Consider the following 17,210-nt stretch of genomic DNA (forward strand, 5'->3'; position numbering starts at 1 on the left):
ACCCGCTATGCTACGTGACTAAAAATAAGGGAATAAAGCAGGTGACTCACCAGGGGACAGCTACAGGAAAATATAGCCAAAAGACCTTTTCTGCCCACACAAGATGCACACGGAAGAGAAATTGAACAGCCCCACTCCAATGTGCTTTTTAAAAAGCCACTAGCATGCTGCACTAATTATGTGGCACAGGTGTGCTCCATGTCGATGCGCAGCTCAGCAGCAGTGGGCGTGTCTCCGGACCCGTAATCCCCCCATCAAAATAAAAACCAAACCTAAAAGATATTGCACATGTCACATTCTACCCCCTAGTTTTGAATTCGTCGACCCGACGATATTAACTCCAAGGCCTAAAGAGGGTGGAAACACTGTTAGTGACAGTCATCTGAGAGCTTACAATACCCCCTCTATGCCCCACTGTCTCTGGCAAGTGATGGACATTGGGATGGTAGCCCGCAGTTGTTCAAGTAGTCCAACGTAATGGTGTTCTTATAATAGGCACTATGTCCTCTGATACTACTGAAGGATCACTAGGCATGACACTAAACAGGTAGTAGTATCTACTTTTTACTTAAGTACATGTCCGAGCCCATACTTCTTCACTTTAACTTGAGTAAAAGAGTGTAGTCACTACTTCTACTTTTACTGGAGTCTTTTAAAAAATGAGTATCTGTACTTCTACTTGAGTAAAGGATGTGTGTACTTTTGCCACCTCTGGTGAGCACAACACATCCTATCAGGTGGGTTATAAAATCAAAAAGATGGTTATTTGATTTGTTTAAAGATTTGAGGAGATACGAATTCTGGTTTCAAAGTGAATTTCATAAGTTTTATTTGTTCAAATAGTTTTAAAAATTTAATTGAATTTAATTAAAATACTTTTAAAAAAGTATTTTAAGTTTAGATGAGTGTTGTTTGTTTGCATAATGATATTTTCTGTGCCACTCCAGAGTAGGTGCTGGCCCCTGCCTGGCCACCCCTATGAAATATCCCTGGCTCTGCCACTGTGCCTGTAAGACCCGCTGTGGTGGTGTGTGTGTTTACATCAACACACAATGATGTAAGAACTATGTGCTTGTTTCTAATTACTGCTCAACGTCAGTAGAGTTTGTGACTGTTAGATGCAGGCCATTTTATTTACCACGTGAATTCACCACTGTTTACACCCCCCCCCCGGCGCTAATGCTAAAGAGGCGCTAAGTAAGCTATATGGGGCTATTAATGCTAAAGAGGCGCTAAGCAAGCTATATGGGGCTATTAATGCTAAAGAGGCGCTAAGCAAGCTATATGGGGCTATTACCGATCTGCACAATGTTCACCCCGACGGACTGTTTATCATCGCCAGAGATTTCAATCATGCAAATCTCAAGTCAGTGCTCCCTAAATTCCATCAGTATGTGGACTTTGCTACGAGGTGAAAACACGCTGGATCTTGTTTTTTTTTTTTTTTTTTAATTGCATAAGAGGAACAAGAACAATATACATACAGAGGATCACAGTGTGTTCAACTATTATGTATTACATTCAATAGCATCAAAGGAAACAACAGAAATAATAATAATAAAAAAAACTATACAGGGGGAAAAAATCTTAGTGTTCCAAAAAGAAAAGGATTAAAAATTTCTATACATCCGTTTTACTTTTTTATTTCTTGCATCTTTTAATATAATGCTTAAGTTACATTTTAAATAATATAATGTTAGGTTTATTATTATTCAATTTCTGTTTTTTATGTGAGATTTTCCATACATAATTATTAAGTTAATTGCCAAATTTTGCTCCAAAATCTTATTTTTATATAACAAAAATATATCTTTACCAGATAGTCAAATCTTTAATTTTGTGAATTTGAATATTAGATATTCAGTAATCAATCAAAAACAATTGGGTAAATACACATTCTAAAAATAAGTGTTTTATGGTTTCTTCTTCTGAATGACAAAAGGCGCATGTAATCTCCATGTCTCTGAAAAATCTTGAGACTACTTGTCTCGCTGGATAAATCAAATGAATAACCTTATATGTAATTTCTTTAACTGTATTGGTGAGACAGTATTTACTAGGTAAACTCCAGATCTCTTTCTATTCAATCTGATTATACATTGAGTTCCAAAGAGGTTTGCATTTAGGCAATAATGTACTTCTACAAAATTTTTATATACAAGTTATTACATTTTTCACACCATTAATACTTAACTGATCTGTATATAAGGGAATAGGCTCAGAAGATATATTGCCTGATAAAAGTTAAATAAGACCACTAGGAATGGCATCAAATACTACTGCAAACTCCTTAGGAGTTACAGGGATCTTATAATGATTCAGGAATTCACAGTAATTAAAGAGCTGTCCATTATTCTTAAATAGCTGCCTCACCAAAATTATACAATTATCGTACCAATTTCTGTAAAATAAAGATTTTTTTTTTAAACTTAATATATTTGTTGTTTCAAATCACAGAGTCATGTGGAGAAAAGTTATGCTTAAAAATGAGCATCCATAATTTAAAAACCTTTTTATGAAAAGAAAGCTTTATCGGAACCTTGTTTAAATCAAAATTACACCTCAAAAAAATTCGAAACCCCCAATTTATCAGAAATTAATTCACGGATGTTATTCCAAATCTTGTCTTTAGAGTTTAAATAGTTCTTTATCCATTTGTTTTTAAATACACAGTTAGCAGTATTAAAGTCAAGTACATTTAGACCATCTTCACGTGATGTCACAATAAAAAATTAGCACATGGGCATATCATATATCAAAACACAGCCCAATGAGGGGAATTACCTCACATGTATTCTGGTGATGTCACATGAAAAACAAAAATTAGCACAACATGGACATGTGACATATCAAGACACAGCCCAATGTGGGGAACTTAATCAAAAGTATTCGGATGACGTCACATGCTCGTCTCCACTTGCCTCCAAATGTTTTGGCACCCTAGCTTTCTGTCCACTCGCCACCAAACGTAACACTGATCCTTATGTCCACTCGCCTCCAAAAAACACCGGCCTTTGCGAATACTTGCTTTTTCAAAGCCAACATCAAAGTTTGTCATGAAGAACTTTACAAATCTAGTTTATTTTTCTTTTCTTGATCAATATTACAATTTCCAGAAAGGCTTGTAATTTCTTATATATTTTTTTCTTCATTTTCTTTTTTATGTTTTGCTGTTTCTTTTCCTCTCCTTATGGCTAAAGTTCTGATGTTATATTTCATGAATTCCCAATTTGCACCAAAAGAGTTAGCTAGCTTTGCCTTCTTCCAGGATTCTATGATAACATTTTTTGCTTCATTTCTAAACTGCACATCTGTCAATATATTCTGGTTCATTTTCCAATAAGTGAATTTTTTATATCTTTGGAGTTATGTGCAAATATGTGCCTCACATTTTTGGCACCTGGTGCTGATTTTCGTGTCATTTGTTCAGAATTTGCACCTCCTCCTTTTGGGTGATTGTCGGGAGGGGGCAGCTGCAGAGGTCGATGCACCCTGCTGGATGTCCTTGGCCAAGCTGGCAGAAGCTTGTTTGTCTGGAGCCCAATGAAATGTGTGTTTGACTGTGTGTGTTTGTGCAATGTTGCAATTTCAATAGTGCAATTTTGACAAATGCTCAAGATTAGAACGTAAACACCACCATTGTATAAAACAGAGCACAGCAACACACACACACACAGAGGTCATTCCTTTTTTAGAAAGACAACAATAAAAAGGAAAAAGGAAAAGTCTGAGGAGCCTTTTCTTTGCTGTTCGTCATGATTCACTGATTTAACTAAATTCTATGGATTTTCCATATTTCTTTATGCTTAAAGATTATAACAGCAACTCTCAGTATTGTCAGGTGTAAAAGTAACTATTACCACGGTAATATTATTACACACTCATTCTAACTCATTAGCATTTACATTTAACTTCTCATTCATAGGGGATTGTATAGAAGGTGCTGAATATAATGTAAGCCCGATATAAATGGATTGTTTTATTGAAATGCAGATATGCTTAATTTTTCTGTAAGGATACATTTATTTAGCACTTATAATAAAAAGGAGCCTGCTAAAATAATTTAATGAGTCATAATAACATTTTTCCATGTTTTTCACTTAGGAAAGTCTTCCGGAGAGAAAGTGAGAAAACTATTGTTTATTGCTGTTGTAACATTTGCCATAAAAAAAGTTTTTTGTTTTTTTTTTATCTAAAAAAAAGTACAGTATTTTAATTAATTGTAAAATTATATTCACTGGTCAAATTGTTTAAGAGAAAAAAACATGACCAGGTGTGATGGTCTAGTCAAATGATACAGTTATCCACATTGCTTGAGGCCACATTAAATGTTTTTCTGTAAAACCAAGCTATGGCATGTTTAATTATTAAATAAATACACTATTTGGTGTAAGATGTAGAAGATATATCAGGTCTTACAGGCAGCTCAGTCACACAGTTCCTCTTTATTAAACTAAAATGTCACAAATAAGCAAAAATATTAAACCCATACCTCGTTTTTGAATTTACACACTTGACATTATGGAGGTATTAAATTGTAGTCATTCCCTAGTGTTTATATATGAAATATACGATCACTAAGACTCTAAACTGGCATGCATTAGTTCACTGCCTGGTTTTAGTCTAATGTGAGCTTTATTTATCAGCAATTTCACAATGTAAAAAATACCACTGTGCCATTCTAGTCACTGTATATTCTGATGGTTATTAGACCGCTGTTTTACTGTTTTGATGACCGAGACAATCGTCCTCTTGGAATTTGACCTCAGTTACAGAGCTGCTCTTCCCAGCATCAGTGTTCTGCAGTTCCTTTCTTGACAGGTGTTCCACAATGCCGGCTCCAATTGAGTCTCCTAACACATTGGTGGTGGTTCTGAGGCGATCCCTGTCCCAGGAAACAGTGTAACACAAGTTATAGACATTTAGAAGTTTTTTTCCAATAAACTGATTTTATAAAGAGAATGTGTTGAAGCTGTTCTGTCAAAACATGGCTAAAAATGGCTAAAACACAATAATTTCCCAGCCATGGATGGTATGGCTGTTGTATTGCTATTAGAACATTTCATAGTGTATTCTTTTACTGTACACTTGTCTTCAGAGACAGAAAACAAGGAAAGCCCCCGGCCCAGATGGGGTCTTCCCCTCCTGTCTCAAAGCATGAGCTGATCAACTGGCTCCTATTTTCACCAATATCCTCAACAGATCTCTGGAGCTGTGTGAAGTCCCCTCCTGCTTTAAACTCTCCACAATTGTCCCGGTCCCCAAGAAACCCTCCATCACTGGACTAAATGACTACAGGCCTGTCGCTCTGACATCTGTTGTCATGAAGACCCTTGAACAGCTGGTATTGGCCCACCTAAAGTCTGTCACAGAACAGATGCTGGATCCCCTACAGTTTGCCTACCTGGACTGCCCAGGGACATACGCCCGGATTCTGTTTGTTGACTTTAGTTCGGCTTTTAATACTATAATTCCGGAAATTCTCCACTCCAAACTCCTAAGGCTCACTATTACCCCCTTCCATCTGTCAGTGGATCACCAGCTTCCTGACAGACAGGAAACAACAGGTGAGACTAGGAGGTGTCACCTCCAGCATTCGGACAATCAGCACTGGTGCTCCACAGGGATGTGTCCTTTTCCCACTGCTATTCTCTCTACACTAATGACGGCACTTCAAGTGACCCAACTGTTAAACTCCTGAAGTTTGCAGATGATACTACGCTCATCGGTCTCATCCAAGATGGCGATGAATCTGCATACCGACAGGAGGTAAAGCGGCTGGTGCTATGGTGCAGTCAGAACAGTCTGGAGCTAAACACCCTCAAAACTGTGGAGATGATAGTGGACTTTAGGAAAGACCCCTCAACACTACTCCCCCTCACAATATCCAACAGCCTGGTGTCATCTGTGGAGGCCTTCAAGTTTCTGAGCACTAACATTTCCCAAGACCTGAAATGGGAGTGCAACTTAAACTCCATCATCAAAAAAGCCCAGCAGAGGATGTACTTTCTACACCAACTAAGGAAGTACGGTCTGCCACAGGAGCTGTTGAGGCTGTTCTACACTGCAGTCATAGAATCTGTCCTGTGCACATCCACCATCTGGTTTGGTGCAGCAACAAAACAGGACAGAAACAGACCTGTAACGCATGGTTAGAACAGCAGAAAAAAATAATTGGCGCCCCCCTGCCCACTCTCCAGGACTTGTACGACACAAGAACCAGAAACAGGGCAGGATAAATCACCACTGACCCTTCGCACCCTGGACACACCCTCTTTCAGCTCCTCTCTTCTGGCAGTGCTACAGAACTTTGCTTACTAAAACTGCCAGACACAGGCACAGTTTCTTTCCCCAGGCCCCTTATCACCCTGATCAACAACTCACCATAACTATATTCACTGCTTCTTATCATAAGTGCTGCATTATCAGGACTGTCAGTCATCACATCATCTGTATATTACACACTACTGCTGCTGTATATTGCACAAAAAGCATAATATTGCACAATATTGTTATTTGCACTCCAACACTATGTACATTACTGATAGTTCATATTCCATATTCTATATATTTTATACTCATTCTGTCTATATTGTATCTCATCGTCTGCATTGTTTTCTTGTATAGTATAGTGTTATTTATGTCTGTACATTTGAGAGTCACAAACTGCTGGAAACAAATTCCTTGTGTGTGTCAACACACTTGGCCAATAAATCTGATTCTGATTCTGATTCTGACTATGCCTGCATTATGTATTAGTAACCTTTTTGCAAGGGTGTGCTCTGCTGGAGATGTGGCAAATGTGACATTTAGTCAAGACTTACAGGAACCAATCCACAGCAACGATGAGTGATATGTCCTCGGTGGGCAGTCCTACAGATGTCAATACCATCACCATGGTTACAAGACCAGCTTGAGGAATGGCTGCTGCTCCAATGCTGGCAGCTGTTGCTGTGATACTGGAAATTTTTACATTTTAACAGTAAGAAACAGATCTAGACTTTCTTTGTGTTATAGTTTTGCAACAAAAAATCTTTGGATCAAAATTATTGTGTACTATTATGTTAATTTCTTGGTTAGTGTTACCCGATGGTGAGGATTTGTCCAAAGTTCAGGGCCATGTCATTAACTTGGGCTATGAAAATGGCAGCCACTGCTTCATACAGAGCTGTACCATCCATGTTTATGGTGGCTCCCACTGGCAAAACAAGGCGTGTTACACGTTTGTCCACATGGTTGTTCTCCTCCAGGCAACGGAAGGTGATGGGAAGGGTAGCAGAACTACAAAAAAAAAAATTTAATTAAAAATATTTAATATGTTTAATGTTTCAGCTGACAAAGCAACTCGTATACCAATTAGTTAGTGCTCCTAGAAAGGAGTTTGTGAATGACATACTGCAAAAAAACAGACAAGTTATTTTATTATAGAAGATGATAGCCATGGTCTCATCCTGCTTATTTTGGATGGTAGAGAAAATACCTAAAAATATTTATAAGCACTTGGGTAGAATCAAATTTCTTTATATTTGTAGTTGCAAAACTAAAACCATAAATTTAATTGAATATAAAAGCAAAAACATTTATAAATCAATTATTTTACATAATTAATCTGTTATGGGGGTTCCACGCCGGTTCAGGTTCCACTTGGAGGAGGGGGTACTGTGTCCAGCCTATTATCCACTCGAGTAGTGGATAGGAGCATATTAGTGTTTCACTATTATGTACTTTCTGATAGTCCATAAACACTATGATAAAAAATCTAATCAAAATAACGTCCTATTTTCTCTATACATTTAGAGCTCCCCAGCAGTTATTAAGATACCTGGAGGATGTTCCAAAAGCTGTAATTAAAGCCTGAAGCAGACCATAGATGAAAGTGAAGGGGTTCTTCCGTGTCCCCAAATAGAAAAGTAGAGGCAAAACAATGACGCTGTGGATGAACAGACCAACGATGACACACACCATGTACATTCCCAACTGTCCTCCAACCTCTAAAAGGTTTTTCATTTCTAATAGCTTCCCAGCAATTAGAAAGAGGATGCCAACAGGAGCATACCTGAGAACGTGTGAAGTGAAATATCAGAAAATATTTGCCCAGCCATTTACTACTCATCAAAGCATAATTTACAGACATACATCATTTTATTTGTCATTGTGTGTTAAAGGCTATGTATTCAAACACAACCAACAAACAGCAACTGATCCACACAGAATCAATTAATTACAGAACATAGGCTGACACTCACCACATAATGATTGCTACTATGCTCATTATGGCATCATTGAGGGAGTTAAAAAAATCCTTCAGTGGCTGGCCCTGCTGCTTCAGTTTCCCAATTACCAAGCCAAAGAGCCATGAGAAAACCACAAGACCTAGAGCATTCATTCCATCAGCGGATCCTGAGACTGGAATCATCTCCTCCACTGTCTCCTGGACAGTCTGCGGGACACTTTCATTCGCTATAACAGTGATGTTCTTTGTCCAAACAATTTTCTTGTAATGTGTTTTGTACTAGAACAGATAAATTAAGATACACATTTAAGGTAAAGGCAAACTATATTGAAAAGAAGCATCATACAGTATATATAATATTTAAGCACCCTTTATATACCTGTTTAAAGCAGGCTTCCACTAAATTAGAAGGGACCATATTTCTGTAAGAACAAAATACATAACAGTATAATAGTCATAACAATTATTCTTCAAACAACATACCACATAGATACATGTGTCTCTCTTTACCTTATTAGATCAAGAAATGCATCAGTAGTTGTCACTGACTCAGCCCCAGTACTAGACTTTGGAGTGTCTCTTTTGTCTGTTCCAGGTCTTATGCTGGTCACCAAGACAATACCAATAAACACAGCAATAAGAGTCGTCACGATATAATAAACGATAGCCCGCAATCCCATCTTTCCAGTGGCTTTAGTATCCAACTGTGAAATTCCTGGTATAATAAAAGAAAAACTTCTTATTGTAATATAATAGGAGCAACAGATCAGCCAGAAGAACGTTACTGAGGTTAGGGACCTATGCAGGCCACTCAAGTTATTCCACACCAATCCTGACAAACCATTTCTTCAAGGACCATGTTTTGTACACGTGTTGATGCTGGAACAGGTTTGGACCTCTTAGGTTCTAGTTCAAGAAATTTTAGACAACAGATTAAGACCCACATAATTTTATAAGATAGTCGTAGTCAGATATGATAGTCAGGTGTCCACATATTTTTGGCCATGTAATTTAGACATGATTCCACTCAGAAAAATGTTGCGTTACTTGACATTTACAGTTTATACTTAACTTTTTCCACATACCTGAAACAAGACTGGAGACAATGAGTGGGAGGACAATCATCCGTAACATCCTCATCAGTACCTCCCCAGGGAAGGATAAATACTTTATTTCTTTCAATGATAAGTTATAAGGTCGCACAGTAAATCCCAAAATGACTCCTAAACAGTAAAGAATTGTTACAAGAAGTTTTAACCAAGCTGCCACTTGATATTTATTGGTCACTGACTTTCTATAACATTAGGACAAATACAGTATCTACTCTAGAAATAACTGTCTTTTCAAAAACGGTCATCAAAATAGTATTGTTTTGGTAAACATTACCTACTACAACTGCTCCTACAGTGAAGAGCACATAAGAGTTGCGAATCAGGAATGCCTTGATGGCATTTCGGTTGATGGAACACATCCTGACTTGATGTCTTCTCATTTTTAATCAGCTCAAAGACTTCAAGGAGGCAGGTTTCACGAGATATTGATCAAAAGGTAAAAGATACAGAAGAACCTTAGAGAATATTCACTCAACAATACACCTAGAATCAGTATCAGAATTAAGCATACTTGTTGACAAAGTTCCTGATTCTGATTCCAATTTTTGCTTTTTGTGTGTGCTCTTGTTGGACTGGTTCTCTTACCATTAATATGACTACAAAAAAAATTCCATTATGAAAACAACCCACACAATTTTTTTTACACAAATTATTTTTAGTATGAGTGATCATCCTCTCTAAGTCTCATGTGTGATTTGCAGTGCATGTTGATCAACCCAGTTCCCATGACAGCATTTCAGAGATTTTAGCTGCAAAAAGTCTGTTAGCCCATTTAGGGAGACTTAAACACTGCAAAAGTGTACCTTATGTTTCAGGTGGGGCTGAAGTCTTGGCAAACATTGTCAAGTCCAAGACGGTGGTTAAGGCCAAGTAAAGACCGAGTCCAGCCAAGTCAAAATCAGTTCCTTTTCAAGACCGGGTCATTACATTTCATGAAAGCCCGATCAAACTACAAATTGTCTTGAGAATTAACCAGATTCCTCTCAACATCATGCTGTTCAATAGAATTAGACATATAATTTAGTTTCCACTGGTGGTTTTACAAGAGAATGCCTAGGACCAAGACAAGTTCAAGCACAAATAAATGAATCCAAGACAAGTTAAAATAAAGATAACATGTCAAAAACAGACTCAGTACAAGAATGGACTCAAGTCCTACAGCCCTGGTATCAGAGGTAATCAAACATTTTGAAAAGATGTCCTATTGTTAAGAATGGTGATAAAAAGGGCATCTCCAACTAATGCGAAAAGAAGGGTGTCTCCTAAGGAGGGAATCTCCAAGAGAGATACATTCTGCAGCTGGCATGCCTGGAACATAGAAATGTGCCTTGATCTATTACGCTAAACCCTTTACAGATCTTTTAGAAACTATTGTCTATGACAGGTAGCTCATCCCTGGAAACCTGACTGATGCCTTCTTCTATGTCTCTAACTTCCATGTGAATTTAATTTGATGTATTTTTTTAAATAATAACATTTTTCTACTCTTTTTGCCTAGTCAATGTACATAAGATTGTCTTATATCTTGTGCAGCTGATTATATCACACTAATGGCTCTGGCAGTAGTGTCTAGAGTAAACTATATCTAATTCAAAAGAACTGAGGGTGAACTATCTACATTATCTAAGACTTTACTATATTTGATATGATGACGCTTAAGGAGATGTGTATGTACCATTTATGGTCTCCATAGTTCTTTGTAATAGTCAATACTTTTAAAAAGCTACCATGTTACCATGTAAGTGATAAGAAGAACCAACTAACTCATAACACCTTGCTTTTCACACACTGTCTAACATTTTAGTCGTTTGCTGTTTTGCACAATTCTTGACATTATCTCAGGGACCTGCTGCTACATGTTCATTATAGTATAACTGCACGTAATATTGTTGAACATACAGTATTTACACTGGTCAGAGGTGTTTCTGTTCATTCTCTTGTGTGTATTGTCTTTTTTGTATTGTCGTGTAATTTTTTGTTTGTCCTGTCTTGTCCTGCACTGTTTGCACCAGGTTGCACAGTTGCACTTTATGTGGCTAGGAATTACTTACTAAGTCCTTAGCCCTGTCTTTGTTTTATGTAGCACCGTGGTCTTGGAGAAACGTTGTCTCTTTCACTGTGTACAGCAACAGCTATATATGGTTGAAATGACAGTGAAAGCTTTTTGACCTCACTTGACTTGATATTACCCAACATTGAATGTAATTATAAATTGATAAAATATACAACAGTTTGTTTGTTGATTAATGAAAATATATTTATTGGCAAAAAACTGTGGTGTAAAACCAAATACATTTCAGGATGTTTAACAGACAAAAATAGAAAAATATCCTGCTTTGTAATCAGTATTGAGTCCCATCATACCATCATGTTGTTGAGTACTTTTAGAGAGGAGCACTCTGTTGTTTGTTTTCAGGTCACCAAATGACCTGCCAGCACTTAGAAATTCTGGGAAAAGAACTGGATTATTTGTTATCATATATATTGCACAGAACAAAATTCTGTCCATGTCCAGCTGTGTAATTGGATTTTTGATGTTTGAAAGATTGTGCAAACTTCTAGAAGGGGTTCCAGATGTGGGGTTTCTTATGCTCTGTGTATTTCCACAAAGTGTGTGAAAGAAGATCTCTTAATACAGTAGACTAACACATACAGTATATAATGTCACAGTAAGGCAATAGTGGTAGGAGGGGCTAAAACTTTACACTGAGTGTTTTAAGAAGATTCCATGATATTCTACATTATACTCAATCTTATGTCTAAAGCTTATGTTTTAGTAAATCTGTCAATATAAGGTTTTGCTTCACTATGGTATTTAACTTGTCTTACAGGAATTGCCAAGGATGGTGTTCAACTTGTTGCATCCTGTTTTTTTCATCTTTAAATGCTTATCTGAGCTATACCTCTATCCACCAATGGTTACAGTTGTTTCAGGCACATTTGGTACATCTTGTTCAGGCCAGCATGTTTTCTAATTCCCCCTGTTTTTTTTCTTTCTTTTTGTTTTATGCGCTGGATTCTGTTTTCCATCAATATCCTTTCTTTCAATTTCTTATGACTGTGGAAGATGCTGCAATTCTGACTTTCCTTTTCTGATTAAGGAGTCAGATGTATGGCTTTTAAACCATGTCAGTACTCAGTTTGCACCGGTGATGATTATTCAGGCTGAATCAAGAGTTCATTCTGGATTTCATGCACATTAAGGCTAATTTCTACACATTAAATTGCTGTTTAAGTGCTCTCGATTCATCTAAAGTGCACAATGTGTTGTGTTCAGTGTTATTTTTAAACATCTGGAACCATAATATCCCAAGAAATCCACAATGATAATAATCATAATCGTATGTATAAATCTTTAGTTGCAAATGTTTTATATTAAATCCAACTCAGCACAAACCAACTTCACCATGTCCACTTACCACTCATGATTTTAGGCAGTTGCTGCTACTTGCCTTCTATGAAGAAATAAAACTATAATTCATAGACGTGTTTTCTCAGAAATCTTACGACTGTTGGTGAACTACAACATACATGTGCTGATAAACATGGAACAGTCTGTCGTCTCCCTGGTCAAAGTGCTGGATCTATGCAGTAGGGATGTGAGCCAATACAAGTACTTTATTGTGAGTGAACAACTATTGCATATCTAAAGAGATATAAATACAGATTTGAATAGGAAGCTCAGTATTCTCTGTTTTAGAAAGGTTCACAGGTTCAGATCTATGAGCTGATCCTTTGGGATGTGGCAAAAAGGCTTGCTTGAGCAGTCAAATATGAAGCTTGGAGAAAAATGGTTAGGGTTAGGGTTAGACCACATTTCTTAACATCTATCCAATAACTAAATTTGACTTGGAATTATGCCATTTTTGGCCTCTTCATTCAAGGTGAAAATAGTTAGGCAGATGAACATCCATCCACCTATCCGTCCATCTACAGTATATACTTTGTCGCATATCCTACACAGGGTAGCAGTAAACATTAAGCAGGAAACATTCCAGGAGACTCAGGGTATAAGGTAGGAGACCCATGACAGGGCAAAATCACATCTTACGCACACTCACACACAACAAACATTTTAGAAATGCTAATCAATGGCACAGAACCTTCAAAAATGGCAACCACTAAACTGTGCCAACCTTCACACATCTCATACACATGAAAAAGTGTTATACTGTCTGTGTTTGCTGTTATGACACAGACAAGCATTTATTTCAACACTTTTGTGACATGTCTAAAATGAACACTGTGTGTCCTTGCTATCTAGTGCTGTCTAACATATTAAAGTCTTGTTTGATTTTACTCAACTCAATCACAGACAGTTGTAACTACTGCCATCTGGTGGCAATTTGTATTGTACCATGAGCTGCTTTTAATTTCATGTAACAACATTTTTACATACTTCATTCTGTTGCAACCACTTTCTTTATTTTTTTGTCTGCATGTGTACATGAACTTTAGCCTGATGAAGACCTGCAGTATTTAAAGCTGTTAATTTCCCTTAAATTCTTTAGATTTAATGGTTTTAGATTCTGTGGCTACCAAATGTACTTAAAACTCTATCAGCTGTTATTATGCTACGTCTTTTTCTAATGTCCGTTGTTTGCTGTTCCACGTGTCACTACTAGTGTTTCAGTGCATCTGTATCTGCATGTCATGTGTTCCTTTAATATGTAGGACATGCATGTGGTTGCTATATGCTGCTTTATCATATATAACAAGTTATGAGGCTCCTTTAATTGTTTTCCCTAAAGCTGAAACAAAATCCATGCCAACAAACATTTTTCAAGTGGGATTTCTTAAAAGAGTAAGATTTGCCCAACTGATTTGGCCAAAGATATGTGTAGGCTGTCTAATCTATAAACTATATCTATATATCTGCAACAATCGTGTGTGATTGTGCCCTGCAATGGGTTTCTTCTATTTTTTTGCATTTGTTTGTTTCAAGACAAACCTGAATAAACATGATTATTTCTAGAAGGAAATAAGTCATCCAAAAATCAGCTAATCAAATTAAATAGTTTCAAATAAATCAAATAATTATTCAATTGAATTAATTAAACCCAGACTTCATTTCTGCCAGCACTGTTGAACTCTAAACATCACTTAAATAGCAATGTGAGGTCGCAATTTCTATGGCTGTGTTTAGTGAACCACTCATATCTACAAATGTGAAGCAGGCATTTGAACTTAATTAATCCACATGAATGTCTAAGGAACCGTGGTCCTCATTTTCCATGGAAAAGTTCAGCATTCATGATTCCATGAATTGAAGAGAGATTTGGCAATAAAAACACCCTGAGGACCTTCAAGAGTTTTAGATAATGTTCTGTGCAATCGAAAGTGGAACTTTTTTAAAATCATGGCTCTTGTTACATCTGGGGTACAGCTAGGAGAGCATTCCACAACAACAACATCATACTGACAGTCAGAGTGGTGTGAATGTGATATGCTTTTTTGTTTTAGACTGGAGAGAGAAAGTTTGTGGTTTTATTTTGTCAGTGTAGTATAATAGAATTAGTCAGAATTTGTTCTCCAATATATGTCGTTGTGCTGTTGGGAGTCAGAGTCGAAAAAAAGGGTCATAAACACTTTTGTTTTTAGCACATAATTCTGAATTGGAGATATTTCCAAGCCAACAGAAGATGGATGTGATTATAATCCTTTAGGAGGGATAAGTGGTCTGAGGAGTTCCATCTTTGTGGCAAACATTTTCTCAGCTATCGTTCACATCAGCTTGGTAACTAAGAATTTAACTTAGGTTGCTATTTAACGAACATGCCTGATTTATATTGCTTTATCAATCCTCTATACAGTAAATGACAACATTTACATCAGGAAACTAGCTAGCTAAAGCTAGATAGATAGGCCACTTTTTAGTATTAATATTATGCAGCAGCTAAGTTAATCCCCCTCCACTGCTTCTCTCTTTCGACTCATCCAGAGGCATCCAGAAATTTTACCAGCTCCAATTGTCTTCCGTGCGATGAAGATTTTGGACCTCCACTGAGATGAGGCAGACTATGTGAGGATCCTGAGGCATCTAGAGATCTTCCAGCTCCGTTAGACTGAGATACCAAAGAGGAGATGCCAACTGCATGTCATCTTTTGCATCAATGCAACATTTGTCAGACTGTATATTTATAATCACACCCTCCAGTGTTACCCACATGAGGATGGGTTCCCCTTTGAGTCTGGTTCCTCTCAAGTTTTCTTACTTCAGTTCAAGGGGGTTTTCCTTGCCACTGCTGCCTGAGTCACCTCAGACTTGCTTTTTGCGGATAAATACTGTACATACACATTTACATATATCTAATATTGATCTTGAATTTTGCATTTAGGACCGCCGTGCCGTGCACGGCACGGAAGACTTTGTGACCACTAGGGGATGAGCCAGAAACAAGCTTCATTGCAGCTTTAAAGCATTAAATCCTCTAAAAACACGAAAAAACCTATTTACCTAGTAAAGTTTATACTCTCAAGATTTTCTTAAGCCCGCACACAAAGCATAATATGATCCATAGCCGTCATACTATTTGTAAAATCTTTTGGCGAAAACTGACCTAGGTGGCGCTAGACCAGTTTTTCCCTTACCTTTAGACGCTTCCCTTTCTTCACTGGGGTAATATTTTCCAAAAATATTCCACAAAAATCCCCACAGGTCCAAGGAACTGGAATCTGTAAGCCTTTGGTCAAAACGCTTTGGTCGCCTCGCAAATATTCCGTTTGTGTTCCGAAAACTGGAAACAGTAGTGCGCCGCCATCTTGTTTTTCGGCTCTATCTTCTCATTGGGGGTTTCAAAAATTCTAAATTTACGTCATATTTATACCCCAGGGCCTATCGAATCAAACAAGCCCTCACTTGAGCCAATCGGTGCTTGTATTGCAGCGATAGACGGCTGAGAAGCCGATGATGTCATGACATCATTTTTGGGAACCCGCCTTTGACTGACAATTACTCCTTCCAATAGCAATGAAATGGGCCGGGACCTCTACAGCTCTTTAGCCAATAAGACGATTCCAACGGTATGCAACATGCCACGTCTTCGCAGCCTGGAGCTGCGTGAAAAAGGTGCGCACAAGAATTATTGCGCAATCCTCGACCTTTTCACAGTCTCACAGCTCAGGGTGTCAGGTTACAGGCCTTTTTTTCACAGCAGACTTGTAGACAGAGAGGCTCTGTGTGTTTTAGGTCTTTTAAACTGAGTATGCAGTCTTTTAATTCAAAGTTATACAGTAAACAAGTACACAAAAACACATGACCATTGTTGGAGCTCCATTGTTGAAGCCATTTTTGGGTCTTTTGACTTGAATTTTTTTTGGTGAAAGCCAAGACATGTGGCTATGACCCTCAGTTGTTATTTGGTCCCTAACATGTTCCAGAGAAATAAGATTAATCAGTTTATCAGGTAAACAACTCAGGCGGAAATGAAAACCTTCCATTCTAGCCTCTGTAACTTTGTGCCAGTAAGGCCTAGAATCAATACTTGTATCTGAAACTAGAGAATCTCTCACCCCTGTGTGTCAAAGTATGTGGGAGCTGTACCACTTTTTGGTGGGTAGGTTATGTAGGCGAAAAACCTGCAAAAAGGGGGCGAGGTCCTGAACAGGTTATATTATTCTTTGTAATAAACATTTTGTTCTATGATTTTGTACTGTAAAGCTGCTTTGAGACAATGTCAATTGTACAAAGCGCTATACAAATAAACTTGAATTGAATTGAATTAAAAGATAAATATAAAGATCAATAGTGTAAATCTTTTTCAGCTTAAACCTGCCCACAAACAAAGCTGTACAAATCAACAGGTTTGTATGCCTGCAATTAGCGTATTTGTTTTAGCATCTCAGAGTCATTTAGCTATTGCCGA

General features: G+C 37.5%; 1 protein-coding gene and 2 long non-coding RNA genes across 5 annotated transcripts; 2 read left to right on the plus strand and 1 right to left on the minus strand.

The window, feature by feature from the left end:
• Nucleotides 1-4,426: 4,426 nt before the first annotated feature.
• Nucleotides 4,427-9,804, minus strand: LOC113657933 (excitatory amino acid transporter 1-like). 3 transcript variants are annotated; one of them, XM_027170109.2, is made up of 9 exons: nucleotides 9,620-9,803; nucleotides 9,319-9,456; nucleotides 8,744-8,948; nucleotides 8,613-8,655; nucleotides 8,247-8,512; nucleotides 7,823-8,056; nucleotides 7,087-7,281; nucleotides 6,825-6,959; nucleotides 4,427-4,885 (listed from the first exon to the last, which is right to left on the minus strand). In XM_027170109.2, exons 1-9 carry the CDS (start codon nucleotides 9,723-9,725, stop codon nucleotides 4,708-4,710), a joined length of 1,500 nt encoding a protein of 499 aa, XP_027025910.1. In that variant the 5' UTR covers nucleotides 9,726-9,803; the 3' UTR covers nucleotides 4,427-4,707. The 3 variants fall into 3 exon arrangements, with proteins under 3 accessions (XP_027025910.1, XP_027025912.1, XP_027025911.1); XM_027170111.2 differs by having other exon boundaries at nucleotides 8,744-9,139; nucleotides 9,620-9,762; XM_027170110.2 differs by lacking the exon at nucleotides 7,823-8,056 and having other exon boundaries at nucleotides 9,620-9,804.
• LOC113657938 lies at nucleotides 6,767-8,490 on the plus strand. The gene is made up of 2 exons (XR_003444265.2): nucleotides 6,767-6,982; nucleotides 7,798-8,490. It is a non-coding gene; the product is annotated as an uncharacterized LOC113657938 (long non-coding RNA).
• Nucleotides 9,671-15,587, plus strand: LOC113657939. The gene is made up of 3 exons (XR_003444266.2): nucleotides 9,671-9,781; nucleotides 12,844-12,968; nucleotides 15,287-15,587. It is a non-coding gene; the product is annotated as an uncharacterized LOC113657939 (long non-coding RNA).
• The last annotated feature ends 1,623 nt before the right edge of the window (nucleotides 15,588-17,210 follow it).

This window comes from Tachysurus fulvidraco, chromosome 2, assembly GCF_022655615.1.
Source record: "Tachysurus fulvidraco isolate hzauxx_2018 chromosome 2, HZAU_PFXX_2.0, whole genome shotgun sequence".
Lineage (NCBI taxonomy): Eukaryota > Metazoa > Chordata > Actinopteri > Siluriformes > Bagridae > Tachysurus > Tachysurus fulvidraco.